The sequence below is a fragment of the Pan troglodytes genome, chromosome 9 (assembly GCF_028858775.2).
Source record: "Pan troglodytes isolate AG18354 chromosome 9, NHGRI_mPanTro3-v2.0_pri, whole genome shotgun sequence".
Lineage (NCBI taxonomy): Eukaryota > Metazoa > Chordata > Mammalia > Primates > Hominidae > Pan > Pan troglodytes.
Window position 1 is genome coordinate 62,258,684 of NC_072407.2, and position 11,198 is coordinate 62,269,881.

Sequence of the window (11,198 nt, forward strand, 5' to 3'; positions counted from 1 at the left end):
ATAAAATAGTGAACATTTAGTGAAAAATTACTGTTTTCCAAAAAAAGAGTGACATCATTTTATATTCCCATTTTTGCAAGTCTCTTGTCTGGCTAACTAGAAGAAAATTGGATTATCATATCTGCTTCTGCGTTCGGTCTTTGTAATATGTCACTTTGGTTAATGTACATAAAGAAAACCCTGCCTCACACAGATACGTGGTTGGAAAAAAGGAGAGTATTTTAAAAGCCTTTTCAGATAATTGTGGCTTTTTTTTTTTTTTTTTTTTTGATACTGCACCAAAACTTACTAAGGGGCAGTATCTTCGAGGTTTGTTGCAACATGGGATCTGAAAATATATCAATAAACTCTTCATACTTATTCCCATTAAAATCCACTGGTCCCTCTTGTACTTTGCCCATGAATGTTTCTGTAACATCATGTGCAGATAATTGGGAAAATTTTAGTTCAGAGTTATGCAGATGTTTTAAGTGATGATATTTTATTATGCAATACAAGAAATCATAGTTAAGATATCACCAGTGAGCTTCCAAGCTCATAGTAGAGAATACAACTTTTTCAAAATGCTAATTTTTCCTTTAAGCTTGAATTTTATCACTGAGTTTAATTGTTGTTAGTTGTTTTCTTTGAAGTGACAAGTTTACATCATTCAATTTCAAAAAATGTCGAATACCCACGGGCGAATAATCATTGTTTGTCTGATAGTCATTCTTTAAGTAAAGATGGTGTTCTATGTAACAAGTGGCTAGTTCAGCTCACAGCTCCAATAACTGCACAGATTTTCCTTGAGACACTCTTCATACTTTGATACGCAGCAAAAGTGTATTATGCATACTTTCTATTTTATCACTCTGAATAGTAAAAAGGCATGCATTCAACGGTTGGTATTTAATAAAACAGATACTTTTTACTGCTTCAAGACTTAAGTGAAACTGGCTTTTTCCCTTTACTGTGAGTGCACAGGGGTGAAGAATACAATGGTGACTAACGAACTAACACATTCTTATGCTACTACCTTGATTGGTGCTCAAGAGGCAGGAGCATTTCCCACCACTGTTTTTGCACACCTGTGCAAATGTCGACATTATGAAAAAGAAAATGTGTTATTGTGAAAATAGATCTGATCCCATGGACCCCTCCATCATCTAAGTTCCAATTATTGAGAAGCACTCTAGTAGAAGAATGGCCTTATTTGTTGGATATATACTTCAAAATATTTACAGTCAAGGGAACATCTTACCAGCAACCTGCTCTCAAAAGGTCCAGGAAAAAGAAAGTTTTTTTGTACTATAGTTGCAACATTTCCCTAAGTTATAAATTGTTTTAAAATATTTGTTTTATCTCTGCTTTATCTCCATTTTACATTAAAGTTATATTTAAATTCCATTACTGTTTCACAGTAAAATTCTGTATTAAAATTGGAATTTTTGGAAAATGAACTTTGTTCATTCTGCGGCTTTGAGTAATCCTTGAAACATTGCATAAAGTCCTGTTACTAACTGTGCTTCAAGATACAGGAAATAGTCATATATTAGATATTTTTTGTACGCTATTGACTTGAGCAAGACAGTTTACATTTGCTATGTCTTATTCACAATAAGTTTAGAGAGAATATATCTCCTTTTTACAGCGTATGAACAGCAGCCTTAGCTTGTTTAACTTTCTCAAACTGAAATACAAGAAACTGGCCAATGACTCCTTTTGGAATAATATTAGATGTTTACATAGGCAAGATTTGAAAGCTGCATATGAAGTTAATAAATTTTAGATCCTGAAAATGTTCTTAACATCAGAAAAATGTTTAAAGAAATGAAAGATGAAAAAATAACATGTAGACTTGCCCTTCTCTTTCTCTAATACTCTTTCCCCATTGGTGATTGGGCGACTGGATTCTCCAGGCTTTCCTGATGCAGAGCCCTGTGTGGGTCACAGCTTTGGGGATCTCACTGTCCACAAGAGAATGTAATGTCAGAAATAGAAGTCCTTCTTAAATGCATAGGGAAGCTCTGTGCATGTAGTCATTTGACAGCAGATTGTAACATTGAAAATATAATTCAGATATGACTAAAAGCAATAATAGGCATTTAATTCAGCCTCTTTGAATTTTATTTACTGTTAGCCTTTGAGTTTCAATTACCGTTAAAACCACGCAGTCACATTCAGGCTGTGACTAACATTTTTAAAAAATACAATAAAAATCTTTGGCTGGAACTTTTATTCTACTTCGGTATTGAAAAAATTATACATATAAAGTTATATACATACAAAGTTATGTGTATATATATGCATATAAAATATTCTCTTGTCTCAGGTTTGAAATGACTAAAGTTACCAACACCTTAATTTAGAAAGAATCAACAGAGCTGGAATTGTCAACTTTCCTAATACCAATAGACTTTACTTTCCTTTGGGTGCCTGTCCCCTCCTAGAGATTTATGTTCCTGGTCAAGTCAGTTTATCATGTCTGCTTTGCTTCTTCCAGCCAAACCCATAGAAATGAAGAAATAATAGTCTTTTGATTTCAAGTATGAAAGATCTAGGCTGTTCTCATATTAGATGGAAACTTAAAACACCTGAACATTAGCTAGTAAGAACAGTTTCCTGTAATTTAGTATTTACTGGAAGCATTGTGTGCCATGCCATCCTCCTGATGTTTGTAACAGGACTTGTACAGACTGTTATCAAATAACACTTTTTTCTTGATATGTCTCTTTGAGCTTCAGTGTTTGGATAATCAAGAGAGTCTCAGCCTTTAGGTAGTTGACACTGTGATAAGAGCATCCTGTGAACTACCCAAATAAGGAGGAAAACGAACGCAGCTGAGCATGGGATGCCATATAAAAATCACTTAAACCAGTCGCCACTCCTTGTTTCCTGAGTTGTCCTGTGCTGGAGGTCTGCCCAGACGAAGGTCTCCATGGCGTTAGAAGTCTTGATGCTCCTCGCTGTCTTGATTTGGACTGGTGCTGAGAACCTCCATGGTAAATAACAAGTTTTAGAGAATGCTTCCTTGAAGGAGTTAATCATAATGATCGCTTTCCATGCAGGTGTTTTACTCCCTGAAGAAATCTGATCTTATTCTAACTGGCTAGAAGAAGAAGCGCTTTCAGGCCAAGTAGACTTGTGTCAATATACGGAGGATACATTTTCTCTTTCTGCCTAAATGTCCCAGTTCTCAGGCTTTTATTTCTCTCTCTCTCTGTTTTGGTCTTCTCTCTAACTTGAGACTCATTTTCAGAGGTTCTTCAGGAATAGTCCTTGGCTCTCTTTCAGTCTAACATTTCAAACCCCTGCCAATTACTGGTGCTTGATTGTATCACATTGTAAGATATTCAGTTGCATCTTAGCTGATCTTCCTGCTTCCAGACTCATATTTTTGCTTAATGCTGATATTATTGCTGTTTTGTTCCCTTAAAAAGACTGCTCTGAACTTCACCCATGTTAAACTCATCAACGGTTCTGCAAAGTTAATAGGAGAAAGCTAAGTCAGCGCGTTGCTGTCTACAAGTTGATTCCAATGTATCTTTTCTGTTTTGCCTGGAATCCAAATGCTTGCCAGCTCCAAGGCCTGACTAAATGTAATCTGTAAAGTAGCATTTCAATATTACTTTTTATGTTCTTTATGGTTTCTTTTTGTAGACTTTTTTTGGTAATTTGAAATGGGGTTTTTCTTTGAAACTGATACGTCAATTTCTTACCCATTTGGCCTGTAATACCTTTGGAAGCAAAGACCACATATAGCTCCTGATATTTTTCCATTTTACCTAAGATGAATTTTAAGAATGCCTAGATCAGTGAAGCTCACCAGGTAACAGTTAACAGTTAATTATTGAAATGAACAGCACATGGAGAGAAAGAGCCACTGTGAATTCTGGCTATTTAGGGTGGGTAGGGTGTTTAGGCCCTAACTGTCTTTCAGGAAGCCTGAGCAAAGGAAGATTCTGCTGCAGTGAAAGTATCTATGTGTGTTTCTCAGGCTTTTCTCAGCTATTTGATAGAACGTCAGACTAAAACTGAGTTTCTGGCTGGGCACGGTGGCTGATACCTGTAATCCCAGCACTTTGGGAAGCCGAGACGGGTGGATCACCAGAGGTCAGGAGGAGTTCGAGACCAGCTTGGCCAACATGGTGAAACCTCGTCTCTACTAAAAATACAAAAAGTAGCCTTGTGTAGTGGTGGGCGCCTGTAATCCCAGCTACACGGGAGGCTCAGGCAGGAGAATCACTTGAACCCGGGAGGCGGAGCTTGCAGTGAGCTGAGATCACACCACTGCACTCCAGCCTGGGTGACAGAGCGAGACTCTGTCTCAAAAAAAAAAAAGCAAAACTCCGTCTCAAAAACAGGCTGGGTACACGGTGGCTCACGCCTGTAATCCCAGCACTTTGGGAGCCCAAGGTGGGCGGATCACGAGGTCAGCCAGGCGTGATGGCGGGTGCCTGTAGCCTGTAGTCCTAGCTGCTCGGGAGGCTGAGGCAGGAGAATGGCATGAACCTGGGAGGCGGAGCTTGCAGTGAGCGGAGATAGCGCCACTGCACTCCATCCTGGGCGACAGAGCGAGACTCCGTCTCAAAACAAACAAACAAAAAAAACCCCCAAAAACTTGACTTTCTAATGTTACTGTGAAAAAAATGCAGTGAAATCGTAAGTATGGGCTTTCTGTGTGTCATGTCCACTTCTCCTTTCCATCCATCTTTAATCTTAGCTGCTGGAATTTATTTTCCTTTAGGAAGGACCTTCCTGATCATCTTTCCTAGGTGATGTGAGAACAGTATTTCAAACACGTAGAGAGACGTGATTTAAAGGTTATGATCACTAATGCAGGACATTTGCCTCCTCTACACCTTTTCTGAAATGTGCATTGTCTTACCTTGTTGATGATGATTTCTCTCTAAAGGCGGAACTTCCAAGCTCCAGTGGTGGTGGAGTCCTCTGTGGCCACTTGCTCATTAATAATTTAAATATGTACTTTTTAATGCTGAAAAGACTCAGTTCCTCCAAATGAATCTATTGCAAATAATGCTTATTATTGACTTACTGACGATTTAAATATAGAGGATAAAGATGGGTTTTACAACAAAACGTGCATGGAGCTAACATCCCAAATAAAGGGCTTTCTCTCTCTTTTTCCTTTTATGGCTGAGATTGTTTCTGGTTCTGGCTGCTCTAGACAAGAATTCTACTGTTCTAGAACCACCCTTTCTCCTCTTTCTCTTTCCAAAAAGTATACTGGGATGATATCGCTTTTATTCTAACACATTGCAATTCACTTCTGCCCCTTATGTTTTGTCCTAAATATATCCCCCTCCATGGAATATTTAGGAAAAATTAAGGGGCTATACGGTTATGGTCTTTCATTTTCTTTCTTATTTTTTTTCTTTTTTGGAGTCTCGCTCTGTCACCCAGGCTGGAGTGCAGTGGCGCGATCTCGGTTCACTGCAAGCCCCGCCTCCTGGGTTCTCGCCGTTCTCCTGCCTCAGCCTCCCGAGTAGCTGGGACTACAGGCGCTTGCCAGCACACCCGGCTAATTTTTTGTACTTTTAGTAGAGACGGGGTTTCACTGTGTTAGCCAGGACGGTCTCGATCTCCTGACCTTGTAATGCGCCCGCCTCGGCCTCCCAAAAGGCTGGGATTACAGGCGTCAGCCACCGTGCCCGGCCCATTTATGCTTTTTCTTATTCTTGCATGTTGATCCTCCCACCTCCTCCATGAAATTGCTGAAATCTAGTTACATGGGGGCATAATTAGTTAGGTATTTTGGAAAATAATTTTAATAGTGTTTGTAAGAAAACCTTTAAGCCATGGTTACCCTTGCCAGAGAAATAAATGCCTTTTATTTATCACAGAGGGCAGAGTTGACTATTCTTTGAACACTTTCTTAAGATAGACACCCTTCTGATGCTTTTCATATGGTTCTTTCCACAGTGAAAATAAGTTGCTCTCTGGACTGGTTGATGGTCTCAGTTATCCCAATTGCAGAAAGCAGAAATCTGTATATATTTGCGGATGAATTACATCTGGGAATGGGCTGCCCTGCAAATCGGATACATACATATGTATATGAGTTTATATATCTTGTTCGTGATTGTGGCATCAGGACAAGGGTAAGAACAGTGATTGTTTGTAAAAAATACTGCATGTTTTGTCAGACTTTTATGCCTAGTATTAAAATTGTCTTTTAAAAAAATAATGTTTGCTTCTCATTGTAGTAATTTATGGGCAGAGGACAACGGAATTTATCATTATTTTTCACTGAATATTGGGTCATTCTGTGTGCACAGGACCTTAGATCACAGATTTATAAATTGGCTAGGGAACTGATTCTAAGTTGCCCTTAGGCTACTATTATATTTTACTAAATATTAGCAGACTGCTTTAAATTTTGTGTGATTCTTCTAATGTGGAAGGTCACCAATCTTGGGAAGCTCCATCATGTTCAATGTTAGGTCATTTGAAATCTATCCATGTTCCATGAGGATTTGTGTAAATATATAGTGGATTTTCATTGAAATGAAATCTCTTGTCATTCAGCTAGGCACAAATCCTAAATTGCGTTGTTATCCTGGGATATTATCTTCTCATAGATTCCCAAATTTAAGCAATTTATATTCACACTACACAAATATTTTGGGCCAGTGACCAATGATAATAACAATCATTTTTGAATAAAGTATTTTATTTTAGAAATTGGGAACTTGGAGCTTCAGAAGGTGCTTTACCAGCTTTTCCAGGGATGCACTGCTTGTTGGTGGTAGTTTAGATGCCAAACCAGGATGAATACTCTCCGAAGCTTGTGCTTTAAACCACTCTGTTATTTGACTTACAAATCACCTTTCTCAAAAGAACTGTTGGAAACCTTTTCATTAATGAATCATAAAGATGGCTGTAAGTGGCAGTTTAAATTTGCTGCAATGAATTAAGATTGTTTTGCCCCCAGGCATTTTAAATTCACTCTTAGGGATAACACTCCTCTTCTGTCCCAGTGAGTTGTCATATCTTTATTTATATTTAAGAATGACAGTAGCCATTTTTGAGATCATGAATGTTTTTTACATCCTATTCAAGTGTGTGTATTCCTCCTCTGTTACTCCAAATATCTTCCACTGAAACTTCGTGCTCTCCTAGGTAGTTTCTGAGGAAACTCTCCTTTTTCAAACCGAGCTGTACTTTACCCCAAGGAATATAGATCATGAACCTCAGGAAATCCATTTGGAGTGTTCCACCTCTAGGTAAGTCCAGCAGATTTGATTCCTTTGGAATGTTTTAGCTTTACCTTTGCTTATGAGAAGCTTCTGCAGAAGCATAGATTTTAGAGAATATAACATGATTCACCCATAAGTATAATTGTAAACAAACCCCAAATTAGTATTTACACAAATATTTTAATGAGTACTTTAAAATGTTTTAATATTTTGAATGTAATGTTTATTTTAGAATAAAAACATATAGATTTATAATGGTCCTAACAGACAATCTAGTGTAACTATGTTATTTTATAATAACTCAACTACAAAGCAGAGTCGTTAAATACTCTGTCACCTTTAGTAAGTGATAGAATTAAGCACTGATATTATCTTTCAATGTTTTGTCTTTTATAATATTTCTTCTGATACATTTTATTGCTCAATTTCATCTTATAAGAGTAAGTGGCTAAAAACATAAGAAAATCAATCCTTCATTTAATACTAACTCATGGAGAATACATGAAGGGAGAGCTTATCAGCCTAATTATTAAATGTACTTTGCTTGCAATTTTGTGGAACTGAGATATTGAATCCCAAGAGCCTCGTGTGAACTTTGAGACTAAGTGGAAAGGTATGCTGATACACTTTTTTTTTTTTTGCCATGCCATTGAAATATTTATGTTAAGTTTTATAAATCTGAGTGATGAACCTTGGAAACTATCTCAAAACCACGGGAAAATTTTTATCCTTGCTTAATATGTGAAAATAGTTGACATCAAAATGAGAATTTAGAGCTCAGCCAATGTGCAATGTCTTAATGTGATTATAGTACTTTTTCTCAAGGAGAGGCAGAAGTTTTTTTTAATTTTGGTAAAATATACATAATCTTGTACATTTGTACATTTGTACAAGTTGTAAATTTGTTAAAATGTACATAATCTTTTTTAATTTTGGGAAAATGTACAAATCTTTTAATTTTGGTAAAATGTACATAATCTAAGATACCATTTTAAGTGTACAGTTCAGTGGCATTAAGTCCATTCACATTGTTAATACTTTTACTCTTCCCTTTAACTTATTTTCATAAAGTATTTTCATAATACTTTTACTCTTCCCTTTAACTTATTTTCATAAAGGCTGAGGGGTTTAGTGATATTCAGGAACATAGCTGAACTCTAAATAGAAACCACCCCTTGATTCTCTGTCTCTATCTCTGTCTCTGTCTCTGTCCCTGTCTGTCCCTGTCTTTCTGGTCTGTCCCTGTCTCTCTGGCCTGTCTCTCTGGTCTGTCCCTCTGTCTCTCACTCTGCCTTTGCCTCTGTCTCGTCTGTCTGTCTGTCTCTCTGTCTTTGTCTGTCTCTCTCTGTCTGTCTCTCTCTCTCTGTCTCTGTCCCTGTCTCTCTGGTCTGTCCCTGTCTCTCTGGCCTGTCTCTCTGGCCTGTCTCTCTGGTCTGTCTCTCTGTCTCTCGCTCTGCCTCTCTCTCGGTTTCTCTGTCTCTCTCTCTCTCTCTGTCTTTCTCCCTGTCTCTCTCCATCTCCATCTCTTTGTCTCTGTCTACCTTTCACACACATACATATGTTTTCAATTCTATGAACTACCCAAAGCTTGGAGCAACACAGAGTTCTGATCTAATGCCTCAGAACTACTGCCTTTCCGTAGGCTGCCAGAGTAATCATGATAAATAGATATTCCTATTTTGATAGTAACTACTATGTTGCTTGAAGCCTACTTTCCTTAAAAAAAAATGAAGACTTGGCCAACAAAGTTGTCTGTTTAGGTTTTGGGTGCATGAATTTTAATGTTGTAGTCTCTCTCTCTCATATTCCCGTACTCACATTGACATATAGAACTTTGCCACCACTACAGTGGGACAGATTAAGCTTTTGGTGGCTTTTTCTTACTGTTCTTAGGATCCATTTGGCTGAGTCTGTTTTGCTGGGTACATTGGTACTCTTCTAATGCAAGCATCACAAATTATCTAAGACCATTCGTCTTTCTACTCAGTGTTTGATGCAGAAATCATGGGGAGACTATCTGGAATTAGTTCTTCTGTAAGCCTATCTGCTCAAATCCTGTACCAAGAGTCCACGAGGATCTAGAAGGCGTAGTATGCTGGCTCTATGCCATACTCCTGAATGACTATTCTGTAAATGATCATGATATTAAACAGTGGTAAAACTGACTTGATCCCAAGTGTGCCAACACTATCTGCTTTCTGTTTCCCTTTTCTTTAGGAAATCAGTGTGGCTTACACCAGTTTCTACTGAGAATGAAATAAAATTGGATCCTAGTCCTTTTATTGCTGACTTTCAGACAACAGCAGAAGAGTTAGGATTATTATCTTCTAGTCCAAACTTGCTCTGAGCTAAAGGAGAAATGGAAACTTGAAGCTGGTGTTATGTATTTTGCAGGAAAACAGTTTCATTTTTTCATAGCAAAAATATAGTTGGTGTATATCTCTCCTTAAGTCTCTGGTTTCTAAAAACCCTACTTCAGTAAAGGTCCTGATTAGTTGATTAGTGAATGTGTATTTCTAAATATTTGTATTCAGTAGGGGTATGGCTGATTAATTTAACATTAACTATTAGGTAATTCATATTATACATTTAAGTTCTTTCTGTTCTGTGTAGAAGATTCAGAAATATGTCTTCAAAGACAATGACTTGATCTAATTGATAAGAACCTCCAATAAATATGTTCTAATATTTTTCAGGAAGAATAAATAATAGAGAGAGACATATAAATGTGCAAGAGGCAAAACTTTGAGCATAGTGTAAAATTTAACATATTAACTCTCACGAAAGGCAAAATCCTTTTATGTGCAGATACTTTAATTCATGTAGACTTTCCTATTAATCAGTAAAGTTGAATCCTAACAATAATGCCATGTGACAACCTATTTAGATTATTCTAGAATTAAATTCAATTTATTTTCTAGAGCTCAAGTAACCACTACCGTAACTGAAATTTGATGTTAGGTTTCCCTTGTTCCTCCGAATGGTTCTTCCACACTCAAAATAAGTGAATGGTTGAGTTGGTTAAGCAAAGAGTTATCCTGCCACCTAAGAGCATTCATTAAATGATTATTTATTACCACCTACTTTATACTATCTTCCTTTCTTTAAACACGGAGTCTAAATATGTAATATATCAAAAAATACTTCTGATTTGGTAGATTTCTTATATCAAGGGTGAGAATTGAACTGTGCCATTGGCTATTCAATAGCTTATTGAATGTATGTTTTGGATGCCACATCCTCCTGGAAGCAAATTTTGCCAAGATACTGTTTATTATTATTTTTAATTAAAGTGATACTCTTCCATTTTCAATTAAATGCTGTCTGTAGCTGTTAACTTGTCAGATAAAGAATTTGACCCTGTCATAGTGAACATCTGTCTTTACCAGTTAACATGCAGCTAAGAGGTAATACTTCTATGGGACTTCCTAAGGGTCAGAATATGGTACAAGTACATTGCGATAAATTATTTAATCTTCTTAAAGAGTGAAATATATCATGATTATCCCAATTTTACAGATAAGCAAACAGAGGTTAAATCATTTGCCTGAGTCACATAACTTGTTGGTGTTGGTTCAAGATTTAAAATAGGGCAATCTGCCTTTAGATCTGTCTCTATACTCTCTCTTTGTACATTAGCCACTATACTCTACTGCTTGGAATCATCTTAAGTTGCTGAACTTTAGTTCTCTAGAAAACAATTGCTATTCAAGCAGTTATACAACTCTCAATAAAACTTAAAGTTGAGCAATAGTGTTTCTCTTGAATATAGAAGTAAAATTATTTTATATAAACCGATTTGAGAGAATATTGGGCAGGTGAATGGTTGCTGAAAACAAAGTAAATTATTGAGTGTGAGATAATACGTATGTACAAGATAAAGAGTGATGTGGCTGGATTTTAGAAGGGTGGCTCTAAAGCCTCTTCATTTTTTTCTTTTTTTAAAAAATTATGATTTACACATAATAGTATCTATCAGTGATGTTTCAATACATATAT

General features: G+C 36.8%; 1 protein-coding gene across 2 annotated transcripts; it reads left to right on the forward strand.

Annotated features, from left to right (window-relative positions):
- The first annotated feature begins 2,714 nt into the window (after positions 1-2,714).
- OOSP2 (oocyte secreted protein 2) lies at positions 2,715-10,946 on the forward strand. Of its 2 annotated transcripts, none has more exons than XM_001136364.5 (4): positions 2,715-2,981; positions 5,923-6,101; positions 7,123-7,226; positions 9,417-10,946. In XM_001136364.5, exons 1-4 carry the CDS (start codon positions 2,918-2,920, stop codon positions 9,544-9,546), a joined length of 477 nt encoding a protein of 158 aa, XP_001136364.1. In that variant the 5' UTR covers positions 2,715-2,917; the 3' UTR covers positions 9,547-10,946. The 2 variants fall into 2 exon arrangements, with proteins under 2 accessions (XP_001136364.1, XP_016776445.1); XM_016920956.3 differs by lacking the exon at positions 2,715-2,981 and adding an exon at positions 4,407-4,641.
- Positions 10,947-11,198: the final 252 nt, after the last annotated feature.

What these genes read in the sequence shown, in the direction of transcription:
- OOSP2 (XM_001136364.5), top strand. Translation starts at nt 2,918, where the DNA reads ATGGCGTTAGAAGTCTTGATGCTCCTCGCTGTCTTGATTTGGACTGGT. An exon ending in TGGTGCTGAGAACCTCCATG is followed by an intron (nt 2,982 to 5,922) that starts GTAAATAACAAG and finishes TTCTTTCCACAG; the next exon opens with TGAAAATAAGTTGCTCTCTG. An exon ending in ATTGTGGCATCAGGACAAGG is followed by an intron (nt 6,102 to 7,122) that starts GTAAGAACAGTG and finishes GTGCTCTCCTAG; the next exon opens with GTAGTTTCTGAGGAAACTCT.